Consider the following 19,291-nt stretch of genomic DNA (forward strand, 5'->3'; position numbering starts at 1 on the left):
GGCACTTAGTTCAGTGAGGATCTCAGAACTGTCCCTCCACGGCCCTGGCACCAGGCGAGGAAGACAGAGCACGCTGGTGTTCTCCTGGCAGTAGATGGTGTTTAAGGGGAGGTTGATGGGTGGATGGAGACAGTTTGTGAAGCCGGCCTTCCCTGTGCCCAGCCTGCCTCTGACACAGCTGCATGGCCAGTGATATTAAGGACAAGACACCCTTGGACCTCCATGCCACCTGGGGAGGCCACGCCCGGGACCTCCATAACACCTGGCAGGGGGCACGCCTGGGACCTTCATGCCACCTGGGGGGGCACACCTGGGAGCCCCAGGTGGTGCTGGAGAGGAGCAATGCCCCTTGGAACCTGTGCAGTTCTGTTAAGCAGCGTTCCACTAGGCAGAGAGACTGGGGTGGGAGGAGCGTCCGGCTTGGGAAATGCGAGCCTGACAGCTGAAGGGTCCCAGAGCAGCAGGCCACCTTTCCTCTTCCCTTGGGCCACTCTAGAGGTCTGCTCTTGATTGATAGAGGCATCTGGCTGCTAAAAATACCCTCCTGCCCGGCTCCCTGTTCCAGCTCCAGCTGAGCCGACACACGCACACGCACACAGCTTCTTTTTGCAAAGAACCTTTCAGAACTGGTCAGGCCCCATCCCAGGGCTGCACTCGCCCACGGCATCTTCTGCTTTCTCCGCCGTGCTGGGTGACAAGTGAGACCCTCGCCCTGCTGCTGTCCTCTTGCCTGCCTACTCCTGCCTCCAGGAACGAGGTAGAGGGGGAGGTGAGGGCCCAAGGCCAAGGGGGCAGGGAAGGGGAGGTGGCCTGTCCATTTATAGTCCTGCTCTTTGGGATGCCGAAGGTGCCGAAATAGCAGCAGTGACAAAGGGCTTGGCCCAGCGCTGACATCCCCCGTGCACCCGCAGACTCTGAGATGACAATAGGGAGCATGGAGAACGTGGAGGTCTTCAACTCTGAGGGCAAGGGCCGGGGACTGAAGGCCACCAAGGAGTTCTGGGCAGCAGACGTCATCTTCGCCGAGCCGGCTTATGCCGCTGTGGTCTTTGACAGGTATGGGGCCCTTGCTTTGGCTTGTGCCAAACTTTAAAATAGGTGGCTCTCATGGTCACCAGGGAGGGGGTGGTGACCACGGGGTCCTCTTAGCGAAGTGGCACTGCTGCCAGGTAACTCCCTTCTGGAGGCCCCAGCATTGCCTGAGATGTGCTGTGGACTCAGGGTGGTGGAGGTGACCAGAGGCCCCGGCACGTCCTCCTGACACATGTGCCCGTGGCCCAGCTGTGGGTGGGTGCTGGGGGGCAGAGGTGGGCGTGGTGCTGCGGCAGACACCTTCTGGCAGAAGACCCCTCCTGTAAACTTCCTTTGATACGTTAAATAAGCCAAAGACTTGTAGACATATGTTCAAGAATCAAGGAATTGCTGAGACTTGAAGAAATCAACTGTAAATACAGAGGTGACACAGGGACCCATGTGCCCTTCAAAAATCTTGTCCAGTCCTGGTTCCTTCTGTCTTTCCTGAGGTAACCTGTGTGATGATTTAAATGTATTTCTTTCCAGAATGTTCTTGTGTTATTACATACAGTCACTGGCACTTACCAAAGTGGCCTTTGGTTTCTTTTTATAGAGATGGCCTCTTCCTTCAGATGCCCTTTTAGAACCTCTCCTTTCCCCACACCACACACTCCTGACAGCCATTCCTGGGGGACTGGAAGCTCTAGACACTTCCTTTCAATCCTTGGGGACCTGCTTCCTTTAGGGATGCGTAGCACTGTTCACGTTGGTCCAGCTGCTCTGCGGACCCTGGGTTTGAGGTGCCCGATGAGTTCCGCCCCCCAGACTCGTGACTCCTGGAGTTGGGGTGTGGCTCAGTGTAGGGCATGCGCTCAGCCTGTGAAGGCCCTGCTGATTCTCCACGCCATCGAGCCTTGGCAGGGAGGCCTGCTGTGGCCATTGCTTGCTGGTGGCTGTTCTCTGGGTGTGTGGCTGGAAGAGCCACCCCCAGGCCGTCAGAGTGCTGCCTTCAGTTTTAGTAGTGTCTGCCATGACCCTATCCCCGCAGAACAGCCACTTTTAAATTAGCTCTTAAAATTGGTTTTCAAAAGCCCTGCCTGGTAATTAAATGAACATGATGCTTTCTAAGCCTGCAGTTGGTGTGACCTGCCTGATGTTTATGTGGCCCGTTGGTCCCTGTGATTGGCTGTGGCTCCGCCCATCCTGGGCATGGGCGCTGCTTTCCAGAGACACCTTGCTGGGCACTCAGGGTGTCCTCTCCCTGCTGCAGGCCCTCTGGGGAAGTCAGAGAGCAGGCCCTGGGGATGGAGTGAGGTCTCCCTCACCAGTCCATGTGTGTGTTGTGTGTGTATGTATGTGTGTGGGTGTGTGTATGTGGGTTTATGTGTATGTGTGTGTGTATGTGTGTGTGTGTGGGTTTATGTGTGTGTGTGTGTGTGTGTATACATACAACAAGGAGTCAGCCTGGATTTGCAGTTAAAACACAAAATTCAGAAACACAGGGTCTGGGACTGCTGGTCCTGTTCTGGGGCCAGGCTGCCCCCTGACCTTAAAAGAGCACCCCCACTTAACACCTCAGGTTCCCCGGAGCCCATCTGGGGCCCAGTCTCCTCCCAGGAGTGTCTGGAGCTGGGCGGGTTGCACCGTTTAGTTGTAGAGAAGCTTGAGGAGAAGTGCGTTATGGCGGAGTGTCTGCTCTCCATACGCTGTTGTCTCCTCGGCTGGTTATGCCCAGGTGTCAGCATCTGTCCACACAGCTGGGATCTGACCACATGGCTGTTGGGATTTTTCATTTAATGACTACCTATCTCTGGGCAACATACCCTCTTCACGAACACAGAGGTTAAGGACTGCGTGTTCTGCCACCTGCTGAGGATCAAAAGTGTAGGTGGCTTCTGTATCTCTGTTACTATGAATAATGTGTTATTAATTTGAAGTAATAACTACAAAAACAGCCTTAGAGCATGCTGCAGATAAAATGCTGTACAGTATTTCATATTGTCATTACAGTCGTTGTAGGGTGAAGGGGGTGAATGATCTCCAAATTGATTAAAAGGGGGCTTGGGGCATAGCTCAGTGGCAGGCACATGTTTAGCCTACAGGAGGCCCTGGGAAGGATCCCCAGCAACACACACACACACACACACACACACACACACTGATGGGGAAAATGTAATAGAGATAGTGTTTGAAAGTGATTCACCCAAATTCCTTGCTGCACAGAGGAGGGAGCTGTTTCTATGGGCATCTCATGCCCGTACAGCCTGGAAACGGTGAGAGTGCTGGGAGAAGCACTCCCTTAACTGTAAGGTAGTAAGTGCACCTGATTGTAAGGTGTTAAATACCAGGTAGTAAAATATGGAGGAAGAAGTTTGCTTTAGAATGGAAGGAATATGGGGCACATATAGTATTTTATCAATTCCAGGACATATATTTCATTTTAACATCTCCAAGCTCATCATGTGGGGCCGGGGGTTATAGCTCAATGATAGAGCACGTGCTTAGCAAATGTGAGGCCCTGGGTTCAATCACTACAAGAGTGAATAAATGAATAAAAATAAGCAAATAACATCATGATGGATGCTAAAATCTATGGTTCATTATAGTTTAATTGGCAGAATTTTTTTGTTTCTTAGTGGTAAATACAAATGGTGTGTTTAATAATCATTTAATACTTCTAATAACTAAAGAATATTAAGTGGTGCACTTAGTTACTTTAGGTTCAATGTAGTGGAGTTATATATATTTTTTTTCTCAAGAGATGAAATTATTTTGAAACCTGTTTCTTTCTTTTTAAAAATATCTTTAATTTCTTTTTTTTAGTTGTAGACGGATAATACTTTTATTTATTTATCTTTATGTGGTGCTGAGGCTTGATCCCAGTGCCTCGCACATGCTAGGCAAATGCTCTACCACTGAGCCACAACCCCAGCTCCCCCGAAACCTATTTTCTTTACTTCACAGCATGTTGTGACATTCCAAACCATTAACATCCTTCCACACCTTTTACACACCCATGTAGTGCTCCTTTTGTTGACCCGTGTTTATTAATTTAACCAGATATCAAGAGTGGGTCCTACTCTTTCCTAGTAAGTCTTCCCATAGGTGTCTGATTATTTATTGAAGATAAACTCCTGGAAATAGATTTTTTTTTTTTTTACTTCAAAAGACATTTGTCAGGCTTTGGATGTAGATTTTCACATCACCTCCCCAAAGGGGCCACGCTGCCTTCTCTGGCAGTGAAGATTTACCTACCCGCCCCAGCCTCGGTGAGCAGTTATTAGTTACTTTTTTATGTTTTCCAACTTAATCTGTAAAATCTTACTTTACTATTGTTATAATTTGAGTTTTCATTATTAGAGAAGTGACCTTTTAAACTGTTTATTAGTCATCAACATGTATTACTTTATGATTTGGTTTTCTTTGAATGTCCTCAAGTTTTAAGAAAAGAGGGTCCCCACTTAGGACGGTTCCCCACAGTCTTCACCTCTAGACGGTGTGAGGGTGACCACACCCAGTGGGAGCTGCCCTGTGAGGTGGGCCTGTTGGTCTTCTCCTGGGCTGGTGGTGGGCAGCACAGTACAGTCAAGAGGCCGGGCAGTGGCAGCTGCTGCAGCCCCCAGTCACTCAGCTGTCACCAGGTGAGTGATGGACACTCCACAGTGCGCTGTGTTGAGCTAGGGTGTTGGTGGCCAGGTGACCACACATATCTTTGTCTTTTCTTTGGCTGTGCTGGGAATTGAACCCAGCGCCTGGGGCACCCGGAAGTTCTCTACCACTGAGCGGCACCCGCAGCCCTGCATGCGTTTTAACTCAGGATATTTTCAATTTAGGATGTGTTCACTGGCACCTGTCCCTGTCGTAAGCTGAGGAGCAATTGCACTTTTGTGCTCAGATGTTTTCCCCTCCTTTACATGCAGGTCTTCACCACTGCCTGCGTTTCTTGAAATCCCTTCTGTTTTGATTTCAGCTCCTCTACAGTCTTCTATTAGTTTTGACTTTAATTTTGCAAGTCTTTCTTTGATCTTATCTGAAGACATTTTTAGAGGTGCATATTTTCCCTGTGTGTGCCTTTTAAAGTGATGTCCAGCTTTGCTTCTTTCTTGTTCCTTCATTGCACTCTGATTCCTGTTGTCACTGTGGTTTTCATCTTAGCTGACTCAGTTTGTTTTATGTCAAGTAGAAGGAGAGACAAAGGGCTCAGGAGTGATTCAAGCCTTCAGCAAATGATCAGGTCCTGGCCTTTTCCCTGGGTGGCCTAGGAACTCTTCCAGACCCTCAAAGGAAAACCTCCATATTTTTAACTCCAAAATCTACTGGATAAGCCAGGTAACTTATTGTAATATGAATGAAATTCACCACCATTGCCACCACCACCACCACCACCATCACCACCATTGCCATCACCACCACCACCACCACCATCATTACTGTCACTACCATCACCACCATCACCATCACCACCACCATCACCACTACCATTACCACCACCACCACCATCATACCACCACCACCACTATCATCATCATCACCACCACCAATGCCATCATCACCACCACTACCACCATCACCACAATCACCACCACCATCACCACCACATCACCATCACTACCATCACCATCATCACTATTACTATCACCATCACCATCATCACCATCACTATCATTATCATCACTACCATCACCACCATCACCACCATCACTATTACTATCACCATCACCACTATCACCATTACCATTAACATCACCATCACCACCATCATCATCATCATCATTACCATGATCACCATGATCACCATCATCACCATCCCTACCACCACCACCACCACCACCACCACCATCATCATTGCCATCACCACCACCCATCACCATCGCCACTGTCACCATCCATCACCATCATTACTTTCAAACAATGTACATACCTAATAACTATGTGGCCAAACTGGAATGAATTCAGAATTGGGCTGGTCAACAGAAGCATAATACACTTCAAATAATTTTCAAATAATTTTGGAGAACCTCTTGAAATAGCCATCTGAAAATAATGAATTGTCCTTTGAAAGAAAGTGTTCTGAACATTCTGTTTCTCTCTCTCCCCCTGCCTTGCTCTCTCTCTACACACACACACACACACACACACACACACATATACATATTTTAATGTCAATAAACCTTTATTTTATAAATTTATATGCGGTGTTGAGACTCGAACCCAGTGCCTCATACATAAGACATAGTCAGGCAACAGGCCTTTTTGTCCGGGGCACCTGAAAATTTCCAGTCTCTCGGCACCCAAAGCCTCGCCTGCCCTGGCCCGGGTGGGCCTGGCAGTGTTGTTACTCCTCTTGAGGTCCCCTAAACAGTCCCCCCGTCTTGGATTTAGAATCTGTGTGGCCTGGGGGTTCCTAACTTGGATCCAGGGATCCTTTACCAGGGAAATACCTCAACCTGGAAGGTCCAGCTTTCTATGTGTGGGCGTATCCGCTTCTGCCTCTGGGAGAAAGTCCACAGCTTCCATCAGGTGTGAGTGGTTCCAGCCCAGATGAATGCTGGGGCCATTGGCTTTTATGCAATCTTCTGTGGCAGATGAGGAAACTGAGGCTTAGAGAGGTAATGGTCCCCCAGGTCACACAGGGTGGGTCCCAGGGAAGGACTGAGTTGTCCAGGCCATTGGTTCTCATCAGCTGCACTCCTACCCCCAAGAGGGCTTCATGGTACTACTACCAAGCTTTCTCGTGCAGTGTTCAATGCAATTAATGGTATTCGTTTTTGTTTTGTTTGGGGTACCAGAGATTGAACTCAGAGGCATTCGACCACTGAGCCACATCCACAGCCCTATTTTGTATTTTACTTAGAGACAGGGACTCACTGAGTTGCTTAGCACCTCACTTTTGCTGAGGCTGGCTTTGAGCTCGTGATTCTCCTGCCTCAGCCTCCTGAGCCACTGGGATCACAGATGTGCACCACCATGCCCAGCCAGTATTTAATTTTAATAAAAGAAAAAGCATCCATCAATTTCAGAAGAATCAAAAGATGATTATAGCCAGGTGCAATTATGCCTGTAATCCCAACTCAGAAGGCTGAGGCAGGAGGATCCCAAGTTCAAGGACATCCTGGGCAATTTAGGGAGACCCTGTCTCAAAAATAAAATAATAAGGGCTGAGGCTGAGAGCAGAGCACTTGCCTAGCATGTGTGAGGCCCTGAGTTTGATCTCCAGCCCTGAAAAAAAAGGTCACTGGCTCCCAGGTTCTAGGAATTAAGACATGAACACCTTGGAAGGCTATTTTTGAACCTACCACAACCAGTAATGTGAATTTTCTAGATCAAAGTTTTTTATAAAGTATAGTAAGAAGAAGGAAGGAGCCAGGATAATTTTGGAGACTTTTCTTTTAATTTTTATGACTCTTTTCTGTGCTAGGGATTGAACCTAGGGTCACGTACATGCTAGATGAGGGCTCTGCCACTGAACTACATCCCCAGAGCTTTTAAGTCCTTTAAATAAAACATGACCAAGTCCAGATGATTCTGGGTGGGAGTTAGGGTGGCCGAGACATTGTGCAGACACCTGTGTGCAGGGAAAGCACAAGGGGCAGCGAGGAGGAGCTGAGGACTTTTAAAGAAATGGTCCCAGCCAGGCTGCTTTTGAAAACTGAACCAGAGAGAGCTCCTTTAGACCCAGTGGGGACAGCTGGGCCTTGGGCCTCTGGAGCACTGCGTGACCCGTGGGAAAGCCAGGATTAGCCCCGCAGACGCAGGACACACATGTGGCCTTTAATCTGGGAGCAGCTGGTGAGTGGAGGGTGGAGGGCAGATGAGGCTATAAATAGAAACAACTTAATAACGGGATTAGAGAAATTCCTGGACAATTAGTTCAGAAAATGCAGGTCTGTTAGGGTGATCAGGTGGCAGCCTCCCAGGTCTGCCCTTGCTGAGGGCGAGTCTCCCCTTTAGTTTGGCGTCTTGGCTGCAGAAAGCTGCAGGGCTGGAGTTCTCAACAGTCCTCAATGGCAGACTTAGAATGGGTTGCTTTTTAAAAATTTAGGCAAATCATCTCCGCAGAGATGTCATCGTCACTCATGTGCTTCTGAGGGCTGAGCAGAGTCTCAGGTTGGGGCGTGGACACGGATGGAGCAGGGCTAGCATGCAGGTATGGGGTGTGTGACCTCCTCACGGGAGGAGTGGCAGGGAAAACCCCAAGAGTCAGCCTTTCAATAAAATGTGGCCTGTAATCCCAGCAGCTCTGGAGGCTGAGACAAGAGGATTATGAGTTCAAAGCCAGCCTCAGCTACAGCGAGGCGCTAAGCAACTCAGTGAGACCCTATCTTAAATAAAATACAAATAAGGCTGGGGATGTGGCCCAGTGGTCGAGGGCTCCTGAGTTCAATCCCTGGTACCAAAAGCAAACAAACAAACAAGAAAGTGGTAGAGATGGATAGGCCATCCCGGGCCTCCTCCAGAGATGCCATGCCACCCAGTGTATGCTTAGGCACACAGGACAGTGAACAGCAGCACAGCAACGTCCCTCAGGGCCACTGGGCCTGAAACGCACAGCAGGGAGATGTCTGGGGAGAAACGGAGCAGCCAGCTCTGCTCCTGTTGCTCCTCTTTCACAGGCCATCAGTGGGAGCCCCTGGGCCTGCAGGATGGGGACGTGCACTGAGAGGGCAGTCCACGTCCCCCAAGCCTGGTCACTTTCCCAACATCCCTTCCCAGTATGGTGCCTCCTGCAATCTCCCCAAGAGCTGGCCACTCCTGTCTCCTAGAGCACCCCGCCCGCTGCTCACCCACCTCCAACTCACGCAGGAGACCTGGGCCTCCGAGTGTGCACACAGCCCATCTGGGGGGCCAGAACAATGCCTCCTCTCCCAGGTGACAGCTCCACCTCAGTGAAGTAAGGGCTTCTCCCTGACCTGATGGTGTTGCCTTCATACGTGTTTGTGTCCCAGGCCAGCCTGGGGACTGCAGGAGGGCGAGATCAGCCTTCCCTGTGTTCAGGCCCTCCATTACCTACCTCAGTGTGCAGCACATAACAGATGCTCAGTAAAGACTTGTGAAAAGAAGGAGGAGGGGAGGAGTGGGGGGAAGGGTGAAGAAAGGAAAGAAGGAGTGAGAAAAGGAATTTGAGACACTGGAGTTGTCTGGGAGCTGGAAGGGGTGCTCTTGAAGAACCCCTCCCCCAGCGTCCCGGCAGCCTGTGGAGCCGGGGGGGCGCTCTCTGAGCCTCAGCTGGCCCGCCCACTGCGTGCACACCTCGACTTTGCATTTGTCTGTGACTATTTCCATACAAGGAGTGGAGCAGCAACTGCCCTCCGTCCCTCTTGACGCTGACAGGTGATAGAGCACAGGGCACAGCTGCGGGGCGAGGAGCGAGTGGGGACCAGCAGCCAGGACAAGACACACGGGCTGTAGGAGGGCAGTGGGCTCTGGGGCGTCTGCCCTCATGCTGGGAGTGGGTGCAGCAGCAGGCACTTGGGTGAGACCCCTGCGGGACAATGACCACCTGACCATCGGAGCTCCAAAGGCTGCGGTGAGGATTTAAAAAAGAAAAGGACTCCATACACCTCTGGAAACTCGGAGCTCTGTACAAAAGAGAGCTGCCACTTCCTGTGTGAAGGGCACCTGGGAGCCCAGGAGGCAGTCTTGCTGAGCCTGGTGGGACCACACTCTCCCAAAATCCAAGCAGTTATTTGGGGATTTGCTTCTTTTGGACTTTCTTCTGTGCTGGGGGAAGGGATGGGGGTACTTCCATCTGGGAGGGGCCCTGGTCCCACCAGGAGGGTCTCCATACCCGGCTGTACTCTCCTCCTCTCAGGCACCTTGGAGAGCAGGAGGAGCTGGAGGAGAGCAGGGGCTCAGAGGTCACCTGACCAACCTCCCCGTGTGATGGGCGGGCCAGGCTGCCATCCAGGGAACACCCACCCGGTGCCAGGCTATGCTGGCTACTTCACACCTATTATATCAAAATCATTAAATCCTGAAAAAAATCACACTGAATGTAGAACTTCTTTGTAAATTTCTTCTTGCTTTAATTTAAAAGCAGTAATGATGTTTCTTTCAAAAGCAACAAATATTAGTCTAAAAGATATCAAGATGTAGGTGTTGCCATTCCCATCTTCACATAAGGAATCAGGGCTTAGAGAGGTTAGGGGACTTGCTAAGGTCTCACAGCCAGCAGATATTGGAGTCAGGAGTTGAACCCAGCTCTAACTGACTCCAGATTTGACCTTCCACATTATCCAAAAACTCTGGAGGTTTTCCCTGCCACTCCTCCCGTGAGAAGGTCACACACACCACTGATGAGGAGAGGTGAGGACCAGAGGGCTAGGCTTCTCCTTCTTCTTGTTTCTAAATAAGCTTCCTCTTCCTATCTACCTGGTATTTCCCAGTGTGCTCCCTGGAAGGAGCAGGATCCAGGTTCCTCCCATCTCTACTTTCTCGTTCCTGAAAGTGGAGGCATCAGTGTCCCCCCAGAACAGGAAGGGCACAATCCCAGGCCCCTCAGACCTGGCAGCAGAAGATGGATTTAGCAGGACCTCCGAGAATGTGTGTGTAGTGAGCCAGGGCCGCAGTCTGCAGGTGCGGTTCAGGGCTAGGGCGGCAGGTAGCCGAAAGAGGGGCCGCCTGTCCCAAGGGGACCGGGATTTGGAGCTAACTTGCAATGCTTCCTGGGTTTCACCGGCCTTTGAAGCTGGCTCCAGGCCCGGGGAACTGCAGGATGGATCCCAAGCCGACTTCCTCCCTTGGCTCTGGAGGAAGCACTCGCTCACACTCGGACCCACGCTAGTCAGGGTGAGAAAAGGCCATCCCGATGGTCACGTTTACGATGTCAGATTTGTCCCACTGCACATTTAGTTTTTATGAGAGGAATGAAAGCCTCTTATGGGGAAGTGACGAGGTGGAAGGAGGTGGGACATTGCACTGATAGGCTTACTGATCCGAGGCAGGCGACAATCAGTGATTGGAAGGCTTCCTGTCACTCAGCCTGGAGTGAAGGGTGAAGGCCTCACAGGAGCAGCCAGGGCTCTGTCTCCAGCCTCCTCCCCAAAGTGGTTGCTCTTGACCTTGAAGCCGCATGGTCCAACCCTCTGGAATTTATTCTTAGGAACATAATTTGGCTATAGTTCATTGCAAGTGGATTATTCTAAATTCAGGCCTTAGTAGAAGTGATTTAAGTCAGCTCCTGGGAGCTGGGGACAAGTGCCAGGCCAGGAAAACACACCCTAGTGAACCTCGGGCCATGCAGACCCAGGGCAGGCGGGATAGGGGTCCAGCCAGGGGCAGGCCATAGGGGGCATTGTCTGCACAGTTACAAATCAATGACAACCAAGTCCTACTCATCTGTTTCTACTGTCATCATGACCCTCAGCCCTCGACCATGTCAGACCGTGGGCTCCTGCCTGCTAAAACCCATGTTCTGAACAGTTGCTGTTGACTGACCTTCACATTGGCACATTTAAAAACACTGTCTTCTGCCCGGGGTTTGACTGGACAGACTCTCAGTGGCACCATTGTTCCCTGATACAGCAGGCCGGGCTGCTGTGTTCGCTTTGAGAGCTGCTCTGGGGACGAGACTCCTTCAGCTTGTGCTGGCCACGTCTCCAATCCCGTGATACCACGTGGGTTAGGCCAAGCAGTGAACACAAACGTCAAACGTCTATTATGCCAGGTGATCGCCTAGAGCTATTCACATTTAAGATTTATTTAATTTATTAATTTTTTTTGTACCAGTCATTAAACCCAGGGGCACTTAACCACTGAGCCACGTCCTTAGCCCTTTTGAATATTTTTATTTATTTTATTTAGGGTCTTGCTGAATTGCTTAGGGCTTTGCTAAGTGGCTCAGGCTGGCTTTGAACTCTCCATCCTCCTGCCTCAGCCTCCTGAGCTGCTGGGATCACAGGTGTGCACTGCCATGCTTGGTTTAAGATTTATTTTTTATTAAAAAATATTTAAGAATTTGGGGGTTGTTGGGGATTGAACACAAGGCCTTCCTCTTGCTACGCATGTGCTCCACCACTGAGCTACACCCCCAGCCCCCAGTATTTAACCTTTAAAACAGTGACCTGGGCACTGTGATATTTTTAATATTTCATAAATTTTTGAAGTTTTTGCAAATTTCAATGTATCCATGAAATATGAATATACATTATATTTATATATGTGACTAAAATATGAGGTATATTAGATGCTCTAAAAATATCAATTTGGGGGCTGGGGTTGTGGCTCAGTGGCAGAGTGCTTGCCTTGCACGTGTGAGGCACTGGGTTCGATCCTCAGCACCACATAAAAATAAATAAACAAAATAAAGATTAAAAAATGTATATTTTAAAAAACAAATACCAATTTGAGTGTAAGGCATTAGACAGTCCCAGTGTGGGGTTTTCTCTGATGGATGACCCTGGAGGGGACAGTCATGGAGTGCCAAGTGACAGCAGGCACCACTGTGCAGCTTCTAACAGTCCCGCCCCAGGTCTTGCTAGCCACCCTCTTTCCTGCCTGTGTTTCTGTGCCATCTGGTCCTGATGTCCCAGAGGTGGCGTCTCCTGCTGTTCCTCCTTCCCCAAGGAAAGGCTCTCAGGTGTGCCGAGGCCTGGAAGCTAACACACCAGCACAGAAGACGCTCTTGATGAAAGGGAACGCCACACCACAAGCAGCCAGGAGGGGACAATGGTGATGTCTCCATTTCCTGTGAGGCAGTTCAGAGCCAGGAAGGAACTTCTGGTTGTGATGTGTGTGTGCGCCATCTTGATGACGGTCTGGTACACAGATGTGCACCATCTTGGTGATGGTCTGGTACACAGATGTGCACCATCTTGGTGACGGTCTTGTGGACAGATGTGTGCGCCCTCTTGGTGATGGTCTGTGGACAGATGTACCTGTTGGAATCTGTCCAAGCGTACACACTTTCAGGGTGGCCTGAATGCACTTTGCTTGGGGAAAAGGACATGAGCTTTCAGGGGCTGGAGTAGGTTCCTATAGTTTGAATTTTTTTTTTTTTTTTTTGTACTAGAGATTGAACCCAGGGACACTTTATCACTGAACTACATCCCCAGTCCTTCTTGATTTTTTCTGTTGAGACAGGGTCTCACCAAGTTGATGAGGGTGGCACAAAGTTGCTGATGTCAGCCTCAAACTCTTGATCCTCCTGCCTTAGCCTCCCAAGTTGCTGGGATTACAGGTGTGTACCACCATGCCTGGCTTATAGCTTGAATTTTGAATGTCCCTCCAAAGCCCATGTGTCAAAGGCTATCACCAGCTGGCTGGACTGGTGACATGAACTGGGTTTAAGGGAGCTGGTTGTATAAATAACTATGAAAACGGTGAAGAAACATGCAGCAAATGAACATAAGTTTCTAAGGCAGGACAGTTTGGTGACCCCAAGGGGGAGCTCCAGCGCTGGAAGGAGCAAGAGAGTGAGCATACCCCAAACCCCTGTTTTTATTTAGGGGAAAGACGTTTGAGAAAGTTCCACCCCAGGGCTGGGGATGTGGCTCAAGCGGTAGCGTGCTCGCCTGGCATGCGTGCGGCCCGGGTTCGATCCTCAGCACCACATACAAACAAAGATGTTGTGTCCGCCAAAAAAAACTAAAAAATAAATATTGAAAAATTCTCTCTCTCTCTCTCTCTTTAAAAAAAAAAAGAAAGTTCCACCCCAATAAGGCAAGGGATTGGATTTTGAAGGGTGGAGTCTTGCTTGTTGTGTCTTGGGGTCAGAGGATTGACTGGCCTCTTGGGAGGCCACACCCATCTCAGGTGCTGTGTGGGATCACAGGCAGAGCGAGAGGAAAGGCACACAATAGGCAGCAACGTCAGGCCACTCCCCTCATGCGCTCAAATGCACATGGCTCACACACACAGCCCACGGATGACTCGGACTAGAGGCTTGGTCTTCAACCTGTGGTGCTTTTGGATGATGGTGGAAACTTCAGGAGGCGGGGCTGCTGGAAGGAGGTTAGGCCACTGGGGTGCTTCCTTGAAGAGGCGCCACCTCCTCCTCTTCCTCTCCTTGCTTCCTGGTTGCCACGAGGTGAGCAGCTTCCTCTGCCATGGGCTCCCACCAGGATGTACCACGTTGCCACAGGCCAAAAGCAATGGGCCAGCGGACCGAGGACTGAAATGTCCCAAGCTGTGAGCTGAAATAAACCTTTCCTCTTCCTAAGTGGACTGTCTTAGCTAGCCTGGTGTGCACATCTGGAATCCCAGTGACTTGGGAGAATTGCAAGTTTGAGATCAGCCTTGGCAACTTAGTGAAACCCTGTTTCAAAATAAAACATAAAAAGGGCTCAGTGGTTAAACACTCCAGGGTTCAATCCTCAGTATCAAAAATAATTTAGGCTGATTATCTCAAGTATTTTGTTATAGTAACAGAAAGCTGGCTGGCACATACATTTGGGGGAGGGTGCTGAGGATTGAATCCAAGGCCTTGTACATGTAGACATGTGTTCTACCAATGAGCTACACCCGCAGCCCAGAAGAATATATTTTAAATATGTGTGGTTGATTGTGTATCTATTCTGTCCCTATAAAGAATATTTAGTGCCCTATGGATAGGCAGAGACTCTGATTGGGCTCGGGCCTTTGGGAGAGCTTAGGAGGGTCTGAAGACTATTTATAATTTGATTTTTACACTAACGTATTTTTGTAAAAGAAACTAATGGAAGTGCAAAGTCGAGATCCAGGAAGTGTAAGTGGGACCTCATTGTGATACTATTCTCTATCCTGGACACGGGGATTGTAAAGTGTCTTCACCTCTGAGTGGCCAGGAGATGATATATGGAGCCTTTTGGGGTCTATTCTCTCGTGTTCTTCAGCAAGCCAGTCTCTGCTAAGGAACTTCAAACTCCTGCCAAAGAATGCAATTCTGACTTATGAGAGAGAGAGAGAGAGAGAGAGAGAGAGAGAGAGGAGAGAGAGAGAGAGAGAGAGAGAGGTGCGGGACCTGTAGCTCCCCTTCTCTGGGGCTCGGGGACTGCACACTCTGGCCAGGCCCCGTGGTAGCTCATGTGCCCGCTCTGTTGGGCTTTGACAACAGCGGCCTTCTTCCTGGTGCACCCCTGTGGCTCCTGATGGGGGCTGTAGAATCTGTGCAATTCTAAGTATGCGAAGGAACTCCTCCTTCTGTGTCACAGGGAAGCTTGTGGGGACGGAGGTGGCAGAGCAAGGAGGATGTTACTGTGGGGATAACCTTGAATCTCCCTAACTTACAAATAAGCACTGACTTTCCACACCCTGGAGCACTTCAGGGTCACTAACAAGTTGCCAGCAATGCATCTCGGTGGGGACAGAGCAGGGTGCTGGGTCTGCCGGTGGGTGGCTGGGGGCCGCCTGGACTCTGTGGGAAGCCTGGGCCTGGCTTGGAGCAGCAGCCCATGCAGTGCCCTCTGCTGGCTCTGCATGTGTCTCCCCCTCTTGATGCCACTGTGGGAACATGGGGCCTGGCCATGGGCTGGCCCCCGAGTCTGACCCCTTGCACTGGCCCCTGGACCTGGCTTGATGACATGGTTATGCCCACTTTCCTCTGACTGCAGGGAACATCAGAGGCCACCCAGGAGGGAGGACTCCAGGGGCCACACTGTTCCTGCTGAAGGAGCTGTGAGCCTCTCACTTGGAGCAGGGAACGAGGGGGAAGCAGGCAGGGGGTTCCCATTCTGGAAGACTGATCCCCTGGGGCAAGGGTCCAGTGCCCCCCATGAGCGTGCAGGCAATGGCTTCTGTGGAGGCAGATTGAAGCTGACCAACAAACAGACTGGCCACCAGCGTTGTCCTTGGAAGAGGTGCCAAGCTTTCCTCCCTGGGAATTAAGATTCGTAGTCAGGAAGGGACCCAGGGATCGTGGCACTTGGGGGGGCCTGTGGAGTTCCTTCTGGCTCAAGCTGCCCCTAAATGCCTGTTTTCTTAGCCTTTTGAGATCCCTGTGTAGACTGCCGACTCTAGCCTGGGTGTCCACATCTGCTGCCCACCATGATGGGAGAAGAGGGCGCCAGGGAGTCCCAGAGAGAGGAGGTCTCCACCCAGGAACAGCGGGGTCCTAGACGTACATGAGGGGAGAAAAGTCCAGCACATGTCAATAGCGGCTCAGGGATCTATTTAGGAAGGCCAGGAACACACATTCAAGGGATCCTGGGCCATCTCTAGAGTGAGGGGTGTGTTTGGGGGCTCCCCACCTCTCTGCTAAAGGAAGCTTGGTGACAGGTGGGTGTGGGAAGGTAGTTAGGGATGACATGAGCCTGCAATCTCAGGGTGGCCTCCGGTGGACATCCTCGGGATCCTTAGGCTGATGTCCCCATTACGGGATCAGCAGATAACACCGGCAATGCCCTAAATTAAAGGTTTTTCAAGCTATCACATCTCTCTTTGCTTAATCTATTTATTGGGGGCTTAATTTACAGTGCTCAAGGTAGTTGTATAAGTGAGTACTTTATGGTCAACTTCAAGATTTACAGATTTCCCCAAAATGTGGAGAGACAGACCTGGAGAGGCATGGCCTGTAGATCCAGAGGCCTGGAGAGGTGTGGGGGACCTCAGGTTAAAGGCACAAATGTGCAGCTGGGACCTGAGACGCTGGGCTTCATTCCAGAGGCCACTTGCCTGGTGTCAGGCTACGTCTAAAACTATTTCCTGTGTGGCCTGTGTCCTTCTTTATTAATGGTGGGGCGACACGGGGCACATGGCTCTCTGCAGGGAACACGGGAGGCCGGAAGCTGGGATAAGAAGACTGGCCCTCTAATGGGCATGCATTTCCCACCCTCCCTCCCAGCCTCTCTCTGAGCTGGGAGAATTTCTCAGGTGACATCGGTGACCTATTCTTCCTGTAGCAAAACCCAGGACTGTGCGGGGGCAGAGTGTGCAGACCTGGTCACCCATGTTATGAATTTAAGAATGGCTACATGAAATGGGCCAGATGGTCCTGTTCCGTCGTGAGCATGTGTCACTGTGTATTGACAGCCCACTGTTATGTAATCACAGTGCAAACAAAGGCACCGGCATGCAGAGGGCAGAGGTGTCTCCCACAGGGCCACGAGAAATGCCTGCTGCAGGATGGCCAGAACTAGAGGGGACCTTGGGAAGCTCAGGCCCCTCATCTGAAAGGCGGGAGTCTGGAGTTTGGAGTGATGAGGACCAGCCCACAGAGCTGGTTCCTGAGCCCAGGTCTCCCCACTGGGGTAGGTATGGTTTCAGTGCATATCAGGGCTTCCTGTGCCAGGTGTGGCCCTGCCCTACGGCAAGGCGTTGGAGGTGGAGATCCAGGACTGTGGCCTGCAGCGGGACCCGTGGGCAGAATAGGACTAGGTCTTCAGGTTGCGAGGCTCCAGTGCCCAAGATGAAGCTGTGGCTTCAAGGGACCAGGGAGCGCACACACACCCACAGGGAACCCTCCCTGTGGCTCCCTGGGCTGCCTCCCCCTGGAGGCCACCATAGCCAGGTGGGTGTAGCCTGTAATCCTAGCAAGTTAGAAGGTTGAGGCATGAGGATCCCAATTTTGAGGCCAACCTGTCTCTTTGGGCTGTGGCTCTGTGGTAGAGCTTCCTGGGTTCAACCCCTAGTGCCCCAAACCAAACCAACCACAACAAACCAAAAAGGCCACCCCAGAGGTGAACCCGAACCCGACCTGAACTCTGAGCCCAAATAAGTGTCTTTTCTTTGAACCTCTCTTGTGGGGGTTGAGTGCTGTCAGCCGGAGCACTGAGACCCCTGACCTGCTCTCTCTGCCCTGCCAGCCTGGTGACTGTAGTGTGCCACACCTGCTTCAAGAGGCAGGAGAAGCTGCACCGCTGCGGTCAGTGCAAGTTCGCCCACTACTGCGACCGCACCTGCCAGAAGGACGCCTGGCTGGACCACAAGAAGGAGTGCTCGGCCCTCAAGAGACACGGGAAGGCACCCAATGAGAATATCAGGTCAGGCCCTGCAGACCAGGAGGGACTTCCAGGGCCCTGGGCTGCTCACTCCTGCCGTTCCCCCCACCCGGCTAAGAGGGAGGCCGGTGGAGTTCACAGAGCACAGCAGGCAGGCTCGGCAGGCAGGCTCTGCAGGCCGTCCAGGGCCCTGTATGTAACAGCTGACCTGCCAGGGTTGAGACATGGGGGTTTCCACATTCAGGAAAACCACGGTTTTGGCTTCTCTAGAAACAATGGCAGGAGCTGGGATCTGACAACGGGTGGGAAAGAAGAGTACTGTCCACTTACAGTGGTCTCCCAGTCACCCGGCTGCCCCGGCCTGAGCGCTCTGGGCACCCTTGCCCCTGCACATGGGGCCTGGCGTGCATCAGCCGCAGCTGAATGAACGCAGCGTGACCGTGACGGTGACTGGGAGCGTGGCCTGCCTAACGCTGCCCTCCCGCAGGTTGGCCGCACGCATCATGTGGCGGGTGGAGAGAGAGGGCAGCGGGCTCACCGAGGGCTGCTTGGTGTCGGTGGACGACCTGCAGAACCACGTGGAACACTTTGGGGAGGAGGAGCAGAAGGAGCTGCGGGTGGACGTGGACACGTTCCTGCAGTACTGGCCGCCCCAGAGCCAAACTTTCAGCATGCAGTACATCTCCCACATCTTCGGAGTGGTACGGCGCCGGATCCGCCCTCCACTCCTCTCCGGCCCCTCTACTCCCCTCCGGCCCCTCCACTCCCCTCCGGCCCCGCCCCACCCTCCTCCCGCGGCCTGCCCCACCTCTGTCTTCTCCTCCCTGCTTCCCTTCCAGCCTTTGGGTGGGTGGGCAACCATGCAGCAGGAGCATCTGCTGCTTCCCCTTAGGAGCCCAGGGACAGGCCTCTAAATAGTCCTATTTGAAACTAGAGACCCTGGAGTGTTATTCCTAGTAAAGAGGGGAGACGGGGACAGAGGGGGTTGTCCAGCCAAGAAGCTTCCAGGAAGTGCTGGTGCAGAGTCAGGAGGGGACCAGTGGATGGAGGAGCACAGAGCTTTTAGATGAGACCTGGCCCTGACCCTCCATGGCTTTGCTTGATCTGGGATCTGTCCGGCCCTGACTGAACCTGCCATCCCGTCCACACACTATTTCTGCATCATTTCTGAATGACAACTTATCTTCCTGCTTATCAGCACTTGGTAAACTTTCTTCAGTCTGAAATGAAAACAAAGACCTGATCCCCATCCCTCCCTGCCCACCAGTCACCTTGGAACTAAAGCCCTTCCTCTCCCCAGGTCTGCAGGGCAGGACTGAGGGGGCACTGGAGCAGTGGGTCCTTGTGCAGCCAGTGAAATTGGGCTTGTGGAGGGGGCAGCCCAGCCAGGGGAGCCACCAGGTCCAGGAGGTAGGGGTGGGGCC

General features: G+C 51.6%; 1 protein-coding gene across 4 annotated transcripts in view; it reads left to right on the forward strand.

Moving 5' to 3' along the window:
- Positions 1-567: 567 nt before the first annotated feature.
- Smyd1 (SET and MYND domain containing 1) overlaps positions 568-19,291 on the forward strand; it is a 31,710-nt gene continuing 12,986 nt past the window's right edge. The window contains exons 1-4 of one of the 4 annotated variants that reach the window (XM_048787815.1): positions 568-757; positions 848-1,056; positions 17,733-17,909; positions 18,355-18,568. In XM_048787815.1, coding sequence (XP_048643772.1) covers positions 920-1,056; positions 17,733-17,909; positions 18,355-18,568 — 528 coding nt within the window. In that variant the 5' untranslated portion in view covers positions 568-757; positions 848-919. The remainder of the gene's footprint in view (positions 758-847; positions 1,057-17,732; positions 17,910-18,354; positions 18,569-19,291) is intronic. The other 3 variants (XM_015506373.2, XM_015506372.2, XM_015506370.2) reach the window with 3 other exon arrangements.

The sequence above is a fragment of the Marmota marmota genome, unplaced genomic scaffold, assembly GCF_001458135.2.
Source record: "Marmota marmota marmota unplaced genomic scaffold, marMar, whole genome shotgun sequence".
NCBI classification, from domain to species: domain Eukaryota; kingdom Metazoa; phylum Chordata; class Mammalia; order Rodentia; family Sciuridae; genus Marmota; species Marmota marmota.